The 18,165-nt window shown below is 55.6% G+C and overlaps 1 protein-coding gene across 1 annotated transcript in view; it reads left to right on the forward strand.

Moving 5' to 3' along the window:
- The first annotated feature begins 609 nt into the window (after nucleotides 1-609).
- TSNARE1 (t-SNARE domain containing 1) overlaps nucleotides 610-18,165 on the forward strand; it is a 161,381-nt gene continuing 143,825 nt past the window's right edge. The window contains exons 1-2 of the mRNA XM_011938228.1: nucleotides 610-719; nucleotides 12,559-12,685. Coding sequence (XP_011793618.1) covers nucleotides 711-719; nucleotides 12,559-12,685 — 136 coding nt within the window. The 5' untranslated portion in view covers nucleotides 610-710. The remainder of the gene's footprint in view (nucleotides 720-12,558; nucleotides 12,686-18,165) is intronic.

The raw sequence follows: 18,165 nt of genomic DNA on the forward strand, positions 1-18,165 counted from the left end.
TTTTTGTGTTTCCATCAGGAATGAGCATTGAACTCTGTTGATGCTGTTTTTAACATCTGTAGAGAAACTCACCAGCTTTTCCCCATAGGTTCCTTAGGTTAATATGGTGTAGTGCACTGATGAGTGTCCTCTTGTTGAGCTAGCCTTGCATTCCTGGGAAAAACAAGCAGAGGGGGTTTTGGGTTTATTTATTAGTGTTTTATTTAGTATTTTTGCATCAGTATTTATAAGATGTTTGTTTGTAATTTTTTCTTTTTCTTGTTTTTAGGTTAGGTTTATTAGGTTTTGGTGACATGGTCATATATGCTTCATAAAAGCAATCAGATTGGGAGGCTGAGGCAGGTAGGTCACGAGGTCAGGAGATCGAGGCCATCCTGGCTAACACGATGAAACCCCATCTCTACTGAAAATACAAAAAATTAGCTGGACGTGGTGGTGGGCGCCTGTAGTCGCAGCTACTCAGGAGGTTGAGGCAGGAGAATGGTGTGAACGCGGGAGACGGAGCTTGCAGTGAGCCGAGATCACGCCGCTGCACTCCAGCCTGGGTGACAGAGAGAGACTCCATCTTAAAAAAAAAAAAAAATCAATCAGAAAGTTTCCCTTCATTTTCGGTGGCCTGGGACAATTTATGGCACATTGGAAACGTTCGGCCAAATTCCTCTGCAAAACCATCAGCTGCTATAGCTGCATAGTCTTGAGTGTTCCTGTCCATGAACGTGGTAGGTCCCTGTAGGTCCCTTCACTCATTTCTATGTTCTTCACTTTCTTTTAGTAATGTTTTGCACTTTTCAGTGCTTGCACCTTTTACAGTTTATTCCTATGATTAAAAAATAATTTCCAGTGAGTTTTAATTTTAGGTTTAATTTAGAACTTTTGCACGTAATTTTAGAGAAAAGTTGCCAGATTAACAGGAAAACTTGTGTATATTTTGCCCAGATTTCCCAAATGTTAACATGTCCCTCATTTGGTTTCTTCTTTCTTCCCCTCTCTCTGTCTCTCTGTCTTTCTCTCTGTCTCTTCTCTCTCTCTGTGTGTATATATATGTGTGGTTTTTCTCAGAACTACTTGATAGTGAGTTGCAGACGTGATGCTCCTTGATCCCCAAATAGACAGTGTGTATAGCTACAGCACAGTGATCCAGATCAGGACATTGACATGGATACAATAGGCTTCTCCATTCTAAAGGTCATGTTCGTATTCACAGGACAGACCTTTTGAATTGTGTTCTTTTTAGCAAAACGTCCTTTCTAGTACCATGAAATCCCAGATCCTGTGTTGGTTTTAGTGATTGTCTCTTTAGCCTCCTTTTATTTCAGACAACACCTCAGTCTGCCTGTCTTTGAGGACATTGACATTTTGAAGATGGCTGGTGAGTTCCTCTCAGTCTGAGTGTCTCTGCCGTTTCTCACAATCACACATTTTGGGCAGGAAGATCATGGAAGTGATGTTCTTCTGTGTATCGTGTAAGAGGGATACGTGGTGCTGGCTTGTCCCGTGGCTGATGATGCTGACTTAGATCATTTGATTAAGGTGATGCCTACCAGCCTTCTCTTATGTAAAATTATTTTCTTACATTTTGAATTTATAAGTATCTTAGGGAAGATCCTTTGCGATTATGTCAATATGCTGTTATTCATCAAACCTTCACATTCTAGCTGTAACATCTGTTGGACATTCTTACCAGAGTGAATGATTATCCTGATGGTTGCTGGTTCCATCATTCCTTCCACAGTTATTAGCTGGCTTTCTACTCTAAAGAAAAGCTCTTCTTGTTTTTTTCCTACTTACTCATCTGTAACAGTGTGGACTGATGGATTTTTATTTTATTCAATGAGTTATACAGTTCTTATTATTTACTTTAATGCTCAGATTGTCCACATTTGGCCAGGGAGAGCCTTTTCAAGCTGGTTCTTGTGTCCTTTTGAGATGCCCCTACCTTTATTTGAGTTTTTCCTTACTCTTTTGCATAACAGCATGCTGCATGCTCCAGACTTACACTTTCCTGGCTGTAGCCTTGGAGTCAGCCATTTCTCTAAGACATCTTAATATCTCTTGCTTGCTTTCAGTGAAGAGTGGTATTTAGGAAGCAAGAGCTCTGTGCTGGGTGTGTCCATTGCTATGGGGGTGTGTAGTGTCTCAGCCCTCTCAGTGGACAAAGCTAGGGAGTAGATGTCTGTCATGTACACACTCAGCTATGTAAATGAGTGTGCCTGTATGATTATATATACCCACACACATCTATATCTGTATTTCTCTGTGCATCTTAAAAACTATGAATTCACGCTGACTCCTCCAAGTTCTAATCGAGTACCATTGCTTGGCGAGTGAGCGCGGGAGTGCTCCGTGTGGGGGGTAGGATGATGAGGACACGCTCCTCTTCCTCCGTAGCTCGTGGTCCAGTGGGGAGACTGCCATGAGGGCAGACATCAGGCCTTAGTGCTGGTACAGGGAGAGCACCGAGGAACCCTGAGTGTGGAAGGTGGGGCAGGTAGAAGGCACTGCAGCCATGGGGCGCCAGGCACCTTATTCTAGATCCGCTTTGTCCCTGTGACCTTGATAAGTGATTTTTGCTCCCCGGGTTTTGTTTTCTCATTTTAAAAATTGAGGTTTCACTTAGAGGATTCCCGGTACAGGTGACTCTTCTTCCTCACCTGGAACCATGCTGTCTGTCATCACTCATCGTCCCCTTTGATCCCCAGACAGGTCCTACATATCTCCACATGAGACTGTGGTCTCACGAGCAGGTGTGACCAGACTCAGGGCACCATCTGTTGGGCATCCCGGTCTCATGTGAGGGCGTGCGTGGTCTTCACCCTGATATCTCTGGGTCGGTTGGCTTCCAAAGCACCCTGAGGGCACATTCATGGGTGGGTGCCATTTTGGTGGATTCTGTGCACAGTGGGCCGTCGAGGGGAGGGTGGTCCAGGGGACATCAGTCACAGCTTGAAGGCTCCTGTGGGGACCAGTTCGTGGTGTCTGGCCCTTAGGGTAAGTAGCAGGCTGGGGGCTCAGGATTCCCTGGGAACGCCTTCTTCAGGTTGTGTTTTCGTTTCCTACAGGGACCAGTGGACCAAGAGGCCACCTTGAAGGGGCTCTGTGGGGGCTGTTGAGAAGCTCAGGGTGGCCTAGGGAAAGGGTGCAGTGGAGCCAGGCTCATGGGGCTGGGGAGGGGCACGAGGCCCCTGTACACCCTGAATCGGAGCTTTAACCCACATCTCTTCTCCCTCTCCTCCCTGGTTCCCGCCGAAAAGGCCACGTCTCCCCAGGCCACCTCCACCGGTGATGGAGCCGTATGACATTTTCTTACAGAGGGCAGGGCCAGCAGCCTTCACACTGAGCTAGAGGAACCAGGAAACAGGGTCCAGAGGCTCCCCGCTTCCTTACCAGGCCCTGCTGTTTCCTCTGGGCCGTGTGGTCTTGAGATGGCTCTCCCTGTAGGGCCATCCCTGGCAGATACCAGTGCACAGGGAGCCACAGCTCTCACACAGCCACGTGGGGAGATGACAGAAGGTCCTCTTCCTTGCTGGTGGCTTGGAGACTGGTCTGTTTGAGTGTAGCATGGTGGCTGTGGGCTTCTGGGGGACCAGGACCCCTTCTAGGTGTCTATGTGTTAGGGTGGGGCCAGGGACCCGAGTGTCCAGAGACTTGGAAGTTGGGCTTTGAACTCCTGCCTGGGACCTGAGAGTGTCTCACATGTTTCATCTCACTGGTCTTCATGCCCACCCTCTGAGATCTCCCTTCTTGGTCCCATTTTACAGATGAGGAAATAGATTCAAGGGCCAGGACTTGCTGGGGCACAGCAGGCTGGAGAGGACCAGCTAGAGGCTGAGCTGGGACTTATCTAGGTCTTCTGCTCCTGGACTGGGACTGTGCTGTGGTGTGAGTGTCCCCTCCAAAGTTCACTGAAATCCGGTCACCATTGTGACGGTATGAAGAGTGGGACCCCTGAGAGGTGACTGGGTCGTGGTCACTGCCGTATCTGGGGGTGGGCTCCTGATGAGAGGAAGCGCCGGCCCCCGCTTGCTCTTGGCCTCACGTGCTTGTGTGCTCTTCCACCGGAGGCCCCTCCGTCTTGGACTTCCCAGCCCCCAGAATCGCGAGCTGAGGCCATCTCTTTTCTTCAGAGACTCCCCTGTGTGTAACATTCTGTTACAGCAGCAGAAAGTGGGCTCAGACGGTGTTCTCTGCCTTACACTGAGTGCTTTTAGGGATTATACAGAGAAGTCGAAAGAGGCTGGAAATATCCAGGCCAGGGAGGTGACCTACTGCTGTCAACATGGGTCTGTTGAGGCCAAGTAAGGGAGTCCGCTCATTCAGGGTGGGAGGACAGCTCCAGCAGCAACCCCTGAGGCCACAGCTCCGCTGGGGTCCTGGGTCTGTCTCTTCCCGCCTGGGAGTGGGATGCCAGATAAGGAGCTCTCTTTTCCTGGGACCGCCCCTTCATGTGCCGCTGTCTGATTGCTGCCTGTGGAGAGGCTGTGTTACAGGTGTGGTGAAAGCTGCGTGCCAGGCAGAGGAGCTGCAGCATGGCCGCCTGTGGAGGTTCCCGGTGGGCAGCTGCCCTGCACAGCAAGCCCTTCTGCTGCAGGCGATCAGGGCGCCTCATCCATCATTCAGTTTCTCCTCTTGAACTTTGCAGTTTCATTTTGCCCGGGAAAATGGTTTCCCCCAAAGGGCAGGCTTCCGGGAGCAGAGGTTTGCGCTGTGGTCTCTCCCTGTGGTGGGGCGCGGCCGAGGGCTCCCGGCGGTCTGCAGCGGGCGCTGGCCGTGGTCTGGCCGTTGATCTAGGCGTCCACTCCCTGTGAACTGGCAGCTCCCTCTGTCTCTTCCAGCCTTGTCTGTGGAGCTCGCCTGAGGCTCACTGAGCGAGTGTGAGGGCAGCATGCCCGCCACTGGCCAAGGGCAAGCCCGAGCCTGAGCTCCCTGGGAGCGAGTTCAGCTCCCCCTCTGTCACCGTGTTGTTTCCCAGAGGACAGGGGAGGCTGGGGGCTGCAGAAAGCCCGTGCGTGAGCAGCCCAGCTGGGGCCAGAGCCTGCCCCAGGATTCACTCCGCCACAGGTGGGCGCCGTGGAGGCCACAGGTCGCCCTGGCCCTGGCCCCTTGTCCGGGTGTGGGCCCTGGGCTGCTTTCTGTGCCCTCGCTCCTGGGAGGCAGCGCCACTTCCTGCCGTTGCCTCTGCTGCTGCATGTCCCAGCTGGTGGCTCAGCCCTGGGCTCGCCCGAGGAGCCCATCCCTGCATTCATGTCCTCCAGCCCGAGTTGTCAGGGGCCTCTGGTGCCCTCACTGACCAGGCACATCCAATCAGCTGCCCTCCTCGTTTCCTCCCCCATGGGACAAGTGTGATGCCACTTTCCTGTCTGTCCCTGTTTGGAGCACAGAGTCTTTGAGAGCAGGCCAGGTCTGTCTGGAGCTGCTGTGTCCCCACCATGGTGCCCGGGTCAGAGGTTCAGAGAACGCATGCCCGAAGGTGAGGGCGGGACTGCTGTCCGTTTGACAGATGAGAAAACCAAGGGCGGGAGAGCTGATGCGACCTCTGTGGGGCCTGGCCCTGCGAGCGACCTGCTCTCAAGCCAGGCTGAGGGGCTGGGGCTGTTCTGGAAGCTCGGCCTGGAGAACACTGTTCCCACCTGCTGGGGGAAGGGCGGCCCAGTCTGGATGCCCTCTGCCTGTGTGGGCCCGGCCCCCTGCCTCAGAGGCCCTGCTGGGGAGTCTGACTGAGGGGCTCAAGACCCACGCACTGGCCCCACAGCCCAGAAGGTGGGGGACCCAGCCCCAGAGCTGGGGCCGGGAGTCTGGTGGGCAGTTGGGTTGGCCTGCTGCCTGGCCTCCCCTCCTCCTGGGCCTGGGGGCTTTGTCCCAGGGGCAGGCTGAGTTGCCAGGGTGGTGGCACGCCTGAAGTGGGTGTTCCCTGGCACCGCCACTTCCCCCGGCGCCCTGCAAACAGAATCTGGGCAGTGCAAGGACAGACGGCTCCCTTCAGGCTGTCGGGGGTTGGGGGCCCTGGGAAGAGCCGGCGCCAGCCTGAGGGGCACGAGGCCGGAGGGGCTGGTGGCTGGCCTTGGCGGGCATGGAAGCAGCTCAGTAGGAAGCCTTCTTGGGAGCAAGTGGGGCATTGTCCCTGGCCTCCGTCTGGCCTCATTGAGGCAGCCCTGGGGCTCGGGCCATTCTTGGGCAAAACAGCCTGGCAGCCTCTGCCCACCCCTCCGGCCTGGCCTTGCTGCCAGCTTCCGCCCAGCTGGGCTGCGAATGGCTTCTGCAGCCCTTGCCCAGGCCCTCAGCCACATCTGGCTCAGCCAGTGCCCGCTCTGCCCTTGCCACACTCCCCCAAGGGACTCCATGTCCCCCTCAAGCTTCGTCCCTGTTCTCTGCCACATCCCCTCCTGGCCGTGCCTCTGGCTGCCCAGCCCTCCCTCCTCTGAGCACTGGCCCTGGCTAGGTCCCCTGCCCATGTGCAGCCCTTATGCTGGCCTGCCTTCTCCTGGAGGCTTCGGGGGCCCCACCATGTCCTGAACACAGCAGGGTGCTTTGGTTGGGAAGGTCTGGCTCCCTCTGTTGCTGGGCCCAGGCCTTCGAGGCCGCACCCCACAGTGCCCGGCTGCTTTCCTGGTTTCTGTGCCACGGCTCTTCCCTGCACCCACCTCACTCCTGGGAGGCTCTCGTGGTATCAGGATGAAGTCCCACCTGAGCGAGCCAGCATGCCTGGGCGCTGACCCCTCCTCCTGGCAGGGCATCTGTGCCAGCTGTGGTTGGCAGTGCACTCCTGCTGGGACAGGAGTGGCATGCTGTGGCCAGGGGGTCTGAGGCCTTCTGGCGTGTTTCATGCCCTGCACTGACGGCTGGCTGACCCCGGGCCTTAGTGTCCTCTTCTTGAACGGGGTTATAACTCCTGCCTCACAGTGTCGTGAGGATCAGCCTTGCTCACAAAAGTGAGGCACCTGGCCAGGGCCTGCTGAGCAGGTGCAGGTGAGGCAGGCAGGCTCTGGGTGGCTGGGGGCCAGTCAGATTCTCATTTGGGGATTTCCCCGGCTCCCCTGTGAATGGGATGTATGAGAGTACCTCCTCATGGACTCCAGCGACGTGAGTGGTGCCGAGTCTCAGGACACTGGCTCAGCACCTGTGAGGGCTGGGCTTCTCGTTCTTTCCCCCTCAGTGAAGGATGGGCCGATCCTGTGGGGGTCCTTGACTGGGGACAGGAGATAGGGTTTCTGGTCTGGCCTGCTGGGACGTGCTGAGGTCAGGGCAGGGCTGGGGTGATGATGCACTGGACCGGGCCAGCCCTGGGTGAGGACAGCTCCAGCAGGTGTGCAGCCTCCCCTAGGCGGGGAACAGGTGGGCGTCTACGTCTTACGGAGCGTGGTGATGCTCGGCCTGACGTGTGGTCAGCATCGGGCTCTGAGGTCAGGTGTGGGCAGGAAGGTCAGGACGGGAGCAGCTGGCTGGCCTGGTGGGGGCGTGGGCTGGCTGCAGGGTGGAGGAGCAGGAGCAGCATGGAGGAAGCCAGGGCACAGCCTGGGCAAAGGCACGGAGCCTGGGCAAAGGCACGGAGGTGGGAGGCAGCCTGGGTGAAACAGGCAGAACCCCCAGAGAGCAAGGGCGTGGGGCAGGGGCGCAGCAAGAGCTGAGGCTGGGTCAGGACAGGGCCCAGCTCCCAGAGACCTTGGGTGCCGGTGTGGGCACAGGGGCCACTGCTGGCTGGGGCAGTACTGGGGAGGGCTGGACCAGCGCAGGATGGGGGTTGAGTCGGACACTGGAGGGAAGGGGAAGCGTGGGGCACCTGGAGGGTTTGGGTTGGTACAGCTCAGTACCCTGTGGCCCCTTGTGGTCTCCCCGCGATGGGGGGCTTGCACACACTGGGTTCCAGGTGTCCCCAGGGGTCCAGAGTGGCTGGCCGGGCGGGGCCGTTAGTAGGCAGAAGACATGTGTTCCCAGACCAGCCGCCTCTGTGGTGACTCGGTGGCCCCTCCCCCAGGCTGGCCTTTGTCTCTGAGTTGGCTGAGCAGACACAGAGGTGTTTCATGTTCCCGTGTGCAGCGAAATGAAATTGTGAATTTGGTCAGGTGGTCTCTTTGGTGGCGGCTGAGCAGCCCACGAATCTTCACTCCCCTCTGCGTGCCTGGCCGGAGCAGAGGGGATTTGGGCAGCCTTCCAGTCCCCCCCGGGGGCCCCAGCTCTGGTTCAGCTGAGCTCTTTCAGACTTGAATCTCTTCCCTCCTCCCTGGAGTGAGTGCTCCTACCTCTCATGAGCCCTCCTCAAGCTTCCTGTGCTCCCCCTTGTCCTGAAAGCCAGCAGACCCTGCCGCCCTTTGCAGTGATGGCCGCTGGCTGCTCCTCCTTGTCCTGAAACCCAGCAGACCCCGCTCCCCTTTGCAGTCTCATAGAGCCTCCACCGTGGCTTTTGTGACCTCTGGTTAACATCCCCCCAACTTGTCCCCATCTCCTGTGTTGTCTGTGGGGCCCTCTCCTCTCTCCACAGAGGCTTCGCTCCCGGGAGTTCTCTTCCTTACAACTGTCCCTACACAGTGGACTCCCCTTCTGCATCTGGCCCCACCTCCAGGGCTTTGGGTATCTGCCTGCCTGTGGGAGCCCCTCTGTGCTCATCCCTGCACACGGCTCCCCTCACTTTCTGGCACGAGGAAGTCAAAGCACTGTCCCCGTGCCTTCTGGGCCAGAACCTGGGGCTTGTCCTTGACTCTCCCTGGGTTCAGTGCCAATCCCTAGCTCCACCCTCCCTCCCTGCCCAGGTCCTGGTTCCTGCCACCACCTGCTCACTGCCCTGCCAGCCCCTCACGTGCCCCCAGCAGCTTGCTCTCGATCCTGAAGCAGAGGGAGCTCCCCAAACACAAGTCTCATGTCAGGCCTGACTGACCCCCCTCAGTGCCTCACCATCATTTTAGCTGATGGCAAGTAGCACCCTGTGCTGAGGACCCCCTTGAGCCACTTTCTTGGGACTGCTGGACCTTCCCCACCTGGGGCTTGAGCACTTTCCCCGAGTTCTGTGAAAGCCTCTGCCGCGCCCTCGCCCAGGACGGCTTGTGCTGGCTCCTCTATGGAAGTCACTTCCTGAGGCCGGGACAGGCCTGCTCTGCTGGTGAGGTGGCACTGGGGCACGAAGGGTGTATCTGTAGGATTGGGCCATGCCCTGCATCAGCTGCGTCTCCCTGTGGCCTGGGCGGCCACCTGGGACAAAGCTAGGTGCTCTGGGGCCGCCTCCCGGGGATTTAAGGAGAGCCCTGGATGGTCACCTGGCTCTTGTCTGCTGAAGGCATCCCCCCAAACAGCCCTCCCCTTGGTTCCAGACACGTCTTTCTAGATGATGTTTCACTGGAATTCTACAAGTTAAGGTTTAATACTTTAAAATTATACGTGCATGTAGTTTAGAGAGTAAATGAGTTAAATGAGTTGTACAAAGTTAATTAAGAAAAACAGTCATCCCCAGTCGCCCTCCATCCCCTTTCCCAGACTCATCTATGCTGATTCTTCAAGTAGATTCTTTTGATGTTGATCTCTAAATAATAGACCTCTATTGCTACTTGATTTTTAAAATGTTTACGCATTATCAGCTTGCAAGATGAGGATTCAGGTCTGTCTGCACACACAAGTACCTGCTGTCTCACAGGTACACACAGGCACACACATGCCCACCACATATGTACACACATGCCTACATACACACCCAGGGACATGCACACACGTATGCATGCACACACGTATGCACACACTTCCTGCTTCCCCTCCTCCCGGTGTCGCTGCAGTGTTGTCACACTCAAGGAGACCAGGGCTTTCCTAATTCGAATCACATGTGCTGCTGGAATCAGCCCAGTCATAGGAAACCGGGATGATTTTCTTCTCTGCTCAACCTTTGGTTTTCCCTGGAGTTCGTAACTGCCTTTGTTTGCCTGGTGTTTTTTGTACTTCTTAGGAGCCGGAAGCCCTCCTCTAGCTCTCAGTCTCACGATCCTTCACATCAGCGGTTGGGCTTTTGTCTTCTTGAAAAAGTCTCTAGAACGTTCTTCTGGGGCCCTGTCAGTGGGCTGCCCTCCTTGCCTGGGCACAGCTTTTGCCCTGCGTCCCCTTCAGCTTCCTGTGGTTGCAGGCGGTCCAGGCCTTCTTCCATCCTCACGGTTCCTGGTTCTGGCAGAGCTCACCCTCGAGTACCTCGCCGAGAAAACATGTGTGGAGGGGTGGTCTGGGGACCTCCGGTGTTGGAAATGGCCTCCTATGGCCCTCACACTAGTTGTCCCCGCACTGAAGCTGTGGGGATCTCCCCAGTCACCGTGGCCTCTGGTGCTGGATGTGGGACTTGGTTGCCTGTGGACAGTCTCCTTGTCTGGGTGTCCCGAGGTCTCCCGGGGCGTGAGGGGCCCCTACCCAGCTTGAGTGAGCTCCGGCTGGGATCAGTGCGAATGCTGTTCCTGACGATTCTCTTCCCCTGGCTCTCCCGTCCTTCTTTCTGAAGCTCCGCTTCCTCCGATGGAGAAGTTCCCGTGCAGGGCCGGTGGTTTCCTCTGACTCCCCGTGTCTTCGTGCCCTGGTTTCTGGAGGCGCTCGCTCTGCCTGCCCCTTCTCTGGAGCTCTTTGCTGCTGCTCCCAGTGTTGACTTCCCGGCGCTCCTCTGTGTTCTCTGAAAGTCCCTTTCTTGGCGTCCCGTTCCTGCGCTGGGGCTGTGAACACAGCCTTTGTTATCTGGGCTCGTTCCTTTGAGGGCAGTACAGAGAACACAGGCGTTGGAACCAGGCTGCCCGGGTCTGAAGCCTTCTCCACCCGTTACCAGCTGGGGGACCTTGGGCAAGTTACCTCACCTCTCCGTGCCTCAGTTTCCTCAGCTGCAAGGTAAAGATAATTGTGGCCCCAGCGTAGAGGGTTGTGCGGATGGATCTGTGCGAGCAGTAAAGCGCCTGTGTGGTTGTCGTCATGCGCCAAGAGTTAAGGAAGTGCTAGCTGCTGCGCTGTTCCGTGTTCAAGTTTTCTCTCTGGATAGTGTGTGTTTCCTCCACGCTGTGTTTCCCCCGTGTGTCTTGGGCTGTCTTCCACATCTGAGCTTTTCCCGATCCGAGGCCCCGACCCGTGTGCGGAGCTCTCTGCTCGCTGGATTGAGACCTGCCTCTCAAGCTCCTGGAATCCCACCCGCCCTCAGAGCCCACCCTCCCCTGGGGCAGCAGACATCTCCTGCCTCCTGTCTTCCCCTGAGACCCAACTTCCTGCCCACCTCCCCATTCCAGGCAGTGTGGAGAGAGGGGACTGGGCAGGTACCTGGGATGGGAGGCCTGAGACCCGTGGAGAGAGGGGCTGAGCACCGCTCTGCCTGCCGCCTCCCTGCGTGGGGCTGGACGTCTTCATGTGCCTCCGGTGGAACTCGGTGCAGCGGCAGCTTGCACCAGCAGCAGGTGTGAGTGTGGCAGTCCTGCTGGGCCTCCCGGAGGGTGCCACGGCTGTAGGATGGCGCTGCTGTCCCTGAGGGGTTTTGTTTTTGGAAAATGCAGTGGTTTTTAATAAAGATGTTCTCTGTGTTCACAGTAAGAGCTTTGTTATTTAAAACGAATTACTACGGTTTCAGAAGGCTGCGTTTGAGTTCCTAATGCGGTGGGTGGCAGGCTCCATAGCGATAGCATTAGGGTCTAGGCCAGTCAGAAGCTGCCCGCACAGGGACCCCTGTACACAGAGAGGACGCTCTGGCAGTGTCTGGGCAGGAGAGCTCCCGTTGTCCTCTGGTGGTGTGCTCTGAGTCCCTGCCTGGAGCTGCAGCCCATGGGAGGAGCGGTTTGGGCAGGATGCCCAGCTCCCCAGGCCAGGGATAGCTGGTGCCCCAAGGATGGCACCAATGCCGTGAGTTACGTGTTTAGTGCTTACTGTTCGCCAACTGTAATGTGTGTCTGATTACATCTCACAACAGCCCTAAGACGCAGGTCCTCCTCTTCCCCTTACTTCACAGATGAGGAAACTGAGGCCCAGAGAGGCCCCGTGGCTCTTGCCTAGCTGCACAGGTTGCACTCAGCCAGGGCAGAGCCACCCCGGGCCTGACCCAGCCCCGCTACCATGGAGTGTGGCTCAGGACAATGGAGCTGGAGATGCTGGCGGGCTGTGTGAGCGCAGGGTTCTCAGCCTGGCCTGGGCCTGACTCACATGCAGTGGATGCTGCCCTGCCTGCATGGCGGGGATCCTGCCTGCTTGGTGGGGGTCCTGCCTGCATGGCGGGGGCCCTGCCGGGGCCCAGTGCTCCCAGAAGCCAGCTGGGATGCTGGTGGTGGGGGTTGGTCTTTAAGAGCCGGCCAGAGGGCTCACCTTGCTGGGGGTCCCTTTTGGGAGGGCATGGGGCACACCTTCCTCAGGCTGTGTTTCTGTATTCCTACAGGGACCTGTGGACCAAGAGGCCACCTTGAAGGGGCTCTATGGGGTTGCTGTTTGGGGGCTGGTGAGAAGCCTGGAGTAGCCTAGGGAATGAGTACGGTGGAGCCAGCGTCCTGGGGCTGGGGAGGGTCAGGAGGCCCCTGTGCACCCTGAATTGGAGCTTTAATCCCCATCTCTTCCCCGTCTTCCCCCTGGTTTTCCTGTTTCCTCCAGCTCAGTGTGGAGGCTGCTGGCCCTGCCATCTGTAAGAAGATGTCGTACGGATCCATCGCTGGCGGAGGTGGCCTGGGGAGCCGTGGCCCTTTTGGGGGACCTTCAAGACAAGGCTATCAGCCCCTAGGTAATGATAGTGGCTGGCAGTGGGGGCAGGGAGGAGGGGATGGCAGTGGGTAGGGTCCCCACTGTGTCATGCTGATGGCTATGCACCAGTTCTGTTCCGTTGAGGAAAGTGGCCTGTGTCCTGAGATGGGGTGTGACTGCTGAGCTCAGGCGATTCAGGCCCCTGGAAAGGAAGCATCAGGAGTGGCTGTCCTGCGTGTGGGCAGACCTGAGTGTCCCAGTTCATGCTGGGCATGGAGCTGGCGCTCAGAGAACCAAGCTGCTGGTGGGTGGTGCTCGGGGTATTTGGAGAATGGCTGAGGGGATGCAGGATCTCACCTGGCCTTCCTATGACAGTGTGGAGCAGGCGGCACTTTGCACTCCGTACAGAGGAGGAAGCTGAGGCCGCTGGGGCTCATAAACCTCACGCCAGGGCCGTGCAGCTGGTGCAAGGTAGAACTGGGGTTTATTTCTAGGTATTTCAGAGCGTATTTTAGACAGGGGTGCTTTGGGATAGGATGGCGGCAGGAGGACGGGTGTGCTGGGATAGGATGACAGCAGGGAGGATGGGTGCGCTGGGATAGGATGACAGCAGGGAGGACAGGGTTGCGCTGGGATAGGATGGCGGCAGGAGGACAGGGGTGCGCTGGGATAGGATGGCGGCAGGAGGACGGGGTGCGCTGGGATAGGATGGTGGCAGGAGGACGGGTGCACTGGGATAGGATGGCGGCAGGAGGACAGGGGTGTGCTGGGATAGGATGGTGGCAGGGAGGACGGGTGCGCTGGGATAGGATGGTGGCAGGGAGGACGGGGGTGTGCTGGGATCGGATGACGGCAGGAGGACGGGTGTGCTGGGATAGGATGGTGGCAGGGAGGACGGGGGTGTGCTGGGATAGGATGACGGCAGGGAGGACGGGTGTGCTGGGATAGGATGGCGGCAGGAGGACGGGGTGCACGTGGCTATTGGTGACATCACCAAGTGCTCCTCCTCATCTTGCCATCACCACTTAGTGCCTCGCAGGCCAGGTCCTCTAGGAGGCCCTCATCCTTCCTGCCCACTGGGAGTGCTAGGCTGGCTGGCCTAGTCTCCTCCTGCTTCTGCCTCCCTTTCCTCCTTCCTGCCCAGACCATTGGTCCAGCGTCTGCTGTGTGTCAGGAGTTGGGCAGGAGGCAGAGAGACAAGTGAGTCCTGTGTACTTGGGGGCCCGTGTTCTGACTGGGATGGTTCTGAGATCCTCTTTCTTGAGTGCTAGGAAGGAAATGACCCAGGGACTGGGACTGCCAGCCCAGAGGGGCGGGCTGCGTGAGCTGAGGAGGTGAGGGAGGGCCCTCGGGGAGGGGGTGCTTAGTGGAAAGTAGAGGGGGACCCTGGAGGAGGCAGCCCCGGGAGACCTGAATGAGGGTGTCCTGGGAGGCCGGTGTGGATGGTGGTTCCTTCCATGGGCCAGGGGAGCCTGCGGGGCCTTAGGCAGGGCACGGTGTCAGCTGCTTGATCTATATTATGTTTAAAAACGTGTTCCGAGGGACGCTGAGTAGACACAAGACTGGGCGTGTGTGCACGTGTGCATGGGGTGTAGATACAGGTTCAGATCTAATGGTTTGGAGGTGGTGAGCCTGACCCCCAGGCCCCTGCTCCTTTACTCTCCCCACTCCTTTGTCCTTGCCCTGAATTGTGTACGTGCTGCATCTTGCTGCTGCTTCACAGTTTTGCTTATGTGTGTGCATATCCCTGAGCCGTATGTTGCTGAGCTGTGCAGGTTTTGAACTTCCCTGGGCTCAGACGATTTGTGGGGCTCCGGGTTGTGCTACTTTTACACGTCGTGTTCAGAGAGCCTCCATGTTTCGCGTGGCTGTGGCCCCTTCGATTTCGTGCTGCATCATGTTGGGTTCTGTGAGCACACCGCGGCATCTGTGCGTGTTCCGCATCTCGGGGATGCTGAGGCTGGCTCCCGTGTCCTCCCTCACAGCCTGTGCCCATGGCCAGAGCCTCTGCTGGCACACGGTAGGGTGGCATTCCTGGGCCGGGCCACCTGCAGCTGAGCCGATGCGGGCCCCACCCAGAGCCCTCTTTGCTCCATGTCCTTGTCAGTACTCCGGGGTGTCGGGTGGCGACCTCTTGCCAACCTGGTGGGTGTGGCTTGTCCTCTCTGGTTGGAATGGATGTTTCTCTGATAATGAATGGGATGGATCCATCCCTTTTCGTGTTTATCAGGCATGTGGATCTTCCTGCCAGGGAGCACTGTTTGTCTGCTTTTCTCTTGGGTTTGCCTTGTGCTTATGGGTTTGCAGGCTTCCCTCCTGTGCTCTGGAGATGAAAGCCTCCTCAGGTGGGTTCACACAGCCCAACCCAGTCCGGGCCGGCTTCTCGCTGGGAGGCAGAAGTTCTCAGCCAGGGCAGCCTTGCGTTGATCCATCATTCCCTTCGGGACTTGCACTTTTCTGTTCAGTAACTTCCATCCCGAGATGATACTGCTGCCGTCTTTTACTTCCCTCTGAAGACTGAACAATGTGTTTTTCATATTTAAGGCTTTAATTGACCTTTGATTTTTGTTTATGGTGTGAGGTGGGATGAGCGTGGAGGGGAAACTGTGATGTTTTTTCTCTGTTTAAGAACAAATTGTGTGGACTGTGGAATTGCCTTTCTTCTGCAGACCTGCTGACAGCTCTGTGATCAAGTTTTCATTTGGGTTCTCTGGTCAAGTTTGCTTTTCATATGCCAAAATCCACCTTAATTTCTATAGCTTTACTGTAATTCTCAATCCTTTTTAGAAAAAATTGCGCTTCTTATTTTTCTTCAGAAGTGTCTTGGGTATGTTTGGCGGTTTGATGTTGACCGTAAGGTTTAGGATCACCTGTTGCACCCTGGAGCTTTGACTGGGTTTGCCTGGCGTCCCTGCGTCCGCGTGGGGAGACGTGACTTCTTCATTGTTCTGAGGCATCCAGTCCGTGAACAGACACATATCTTTATATTTATGGGTTTTTTAAAAATGTTTTTCAATGAAGTCATATAACTTTCTCTATAACGATCTTACGTATCTTTTCTTAAATTCATTTCAACAAAGTAAAAACTTTTTTTTCCTGCTGTTGTAAGTGGTACCATTCCGAATATTACATTTTCCAAATGCTTCTTGCTGGTGTGTGCATGCAATTGTCTTTTTCTAAGAAACAGAGTCCATTTTATTTAATTTCTGAATATTTTATGTTTTAATTTTCTAAATGTGGAAATTTTCAAGCACATCAGAGTAGGCACAGGCACGTCGCAGCCCCTGGTGTACCTCAGCTTCCCCTCACTGCTCGTGGCCAGTGTGGCCGTACACGTGCCCCCAAGCTGTACATGTGCTGTGTCATTCTAGAGTAAATCCCAGATAGCAGATCATCTCATCTGGTAATATTTCAGCGTGTCCCCAAAGAGAAGGACTCCTTTTATGTGTGACCAGATTTCCACTGTGACAGCTCGTTTGGCGGCCGTACGCAACCTGCAGTTGAAGTGGCCAACGGCCTCTGGGAGTGCCTGTTTCAGAGACGCTGTTTAACGTGGAGCCCCCTGAGATCCCATGCTGCGCTGACCCGTGCTCCTCCTCCGAGTGTGTCTTTGTCTCTGGCTTCCCTCTGTCTCTTTATTTCTCTCCAAGTTTATTTGTGGAAGAAGCCAGACTTTTCCTGTGTGGTGTAATTGATTTTTGTGTACTGGTTTGTGTCCAGCCATGTTGCTAAACCCTTTTTATTGTAATGATTTGTCTGTGGAATCTTTTGAGCCTTCCCTGTAGATGGTGGTGTTTGTGCATAATGACAGCGTTTTCGCTCCTTTTCCAGTGCTTTCGCCTATTACGTGTTTCTTTTCCTGGCTGGAACCTCTACTGCAGTGTTGAATGGAGACGGTAGTTCTATTCTTGGTGAGTTTGTGGAAGAACAGGATTATGTATTCCTTGAATGTTTCTGGGATTTTGCTGTTAAACTATGCGGATCTAGTGTTTTCCTTTGTGGAGAGATTTTCTGACTGCCAGTTAATTCCTCTAAAGTTGTAAAACGTTATTCAAGCTTTCTGTTTCTTCTTGGGTCAGTTTTGCTAAGTTGCATTTTTCTGGAAATTCTACTGTTTTATCTAAATGTTCAACTTACTGAAAGTAAATTGTACGCAATAGCCTTTTGCTGTCAATTGTGACACTGGGGCACCCTCATGTAATGATTAAGATGCAGATGCAGAAGCTGGCCTGTCCTGGTCCCAGCCCTGCCCACCCCCGCCTGCCCTGGTCCCAGCCCTGCCCCCCCTGCCTGCCCTGGTCCCAGCCCTGCCCGCCCTGCCTGCCCTGGTCCCAGCCCTGCCCGCCCTGCCTGCCCTGGTCCCAGCCCTGCCCGCCCTGCCTGCCCTGGTCCCAGCCCTGCCCGCCCTGCCTGCCCTGGTCCCAGCTCTGCCAGTCACAGCGTGCCAGCCCTGCCTGCTTGGTCCCTGCCCTGTCTGCCCTGCCCTGTGTACCCACCCTGCCTGCCTTGGTCTCAGCCCTGCCAACCCTGCTGCTCATGAGCTTTGTGAGCTCAGGGTGGGGAAGGGGAGGTGAGAAGAGGCCTCCGGCCCAGGGGTCACGCGGATGGATGCATCGACACCCGTGAAGCTCGGGCAGGGCCGCTGAGGGCTGTTGGTGGCTGCTGCTGCTTTCACAGCCTCAGAGCCTCAACCACGTCCCCTTTCTCATTCCTGATATTCTATATTTGTACCTTCTCTGTTTTCTTTTATAGTCAGTATCAACAGAGACCCCGCAGTTGTGCAGGTCTCTGCAGAGACGTGGCTCCTGGCTTCTCCCTTCTGTGCGTGCGAGTTTTAAATCGTGATTGATTTCTGCTCATAGTTTCATCATTTCACTCCTTTCTTTAAGTTGATGCTGTTTTATTTTTCTGACTCCCAGATTGAATATTTACCACATTCATCATGAATATGGTAACTATTCGTTTCTAACAAAAGCATTTGAAATTAGAAATTTCCCAAGAAACTACTTTAGTTGAATGTCACACATTTTGAAATGTACAGTATTTTAAATTTTTGTTCAGTTCTAAATAACTTTCCATTATGATTTCTTTGTTTAGGAATTACTTAGAAGTTTACTTCATCATTTTCAAATGTGCTTTTTTCCAGTTGTCTTTTTAAAGTGATTTCAAACCCGCTTACACATCTGAAAGAAAAGCACCAGTGTCGTCCGGGTTTGTTGAAAGTTGTGGCCGGGGCTGCTTCTGGGATGCGGGGGCAAGCCTGGCTCAGCCTCCTTTGCTCCCCTCAGCTCTTGGCCTTCTGTGTGGGTGGGGCCTTCGAGGACCCTCAGAGCTGGGCAAGGCCTTCCAGGCAGGCCGGTGGGGCCTGAACGAAGTCCCCGTGGGTGTAGGGTCAGCTGCGTGTGCCCAGTCCCTGCTGTGTGCCAAAGTCCTGCCACCCTAACTGGGCAGCACCTTAGGGCCCTCGCGTCATCGTCACGTCATCTGGACAGAGGCAGCAAAAAGCCAGCTAGTGAGTTG

This window comes from Colobus angolensis, unplaced genomic scaffold (assembly GCF_000951035.1).
Source record: "Colobus angolensis palliatus isolate OR3802 unplaced genomic scaffold, Cang.pa_1.0 Scaffold17, whole genome shotgun sequence".
NCBI lineage: Eukaryota > Metazoa > Chordata > Mammalia > Primates > Cercopithecidae > Colobus > Colobus angolensis.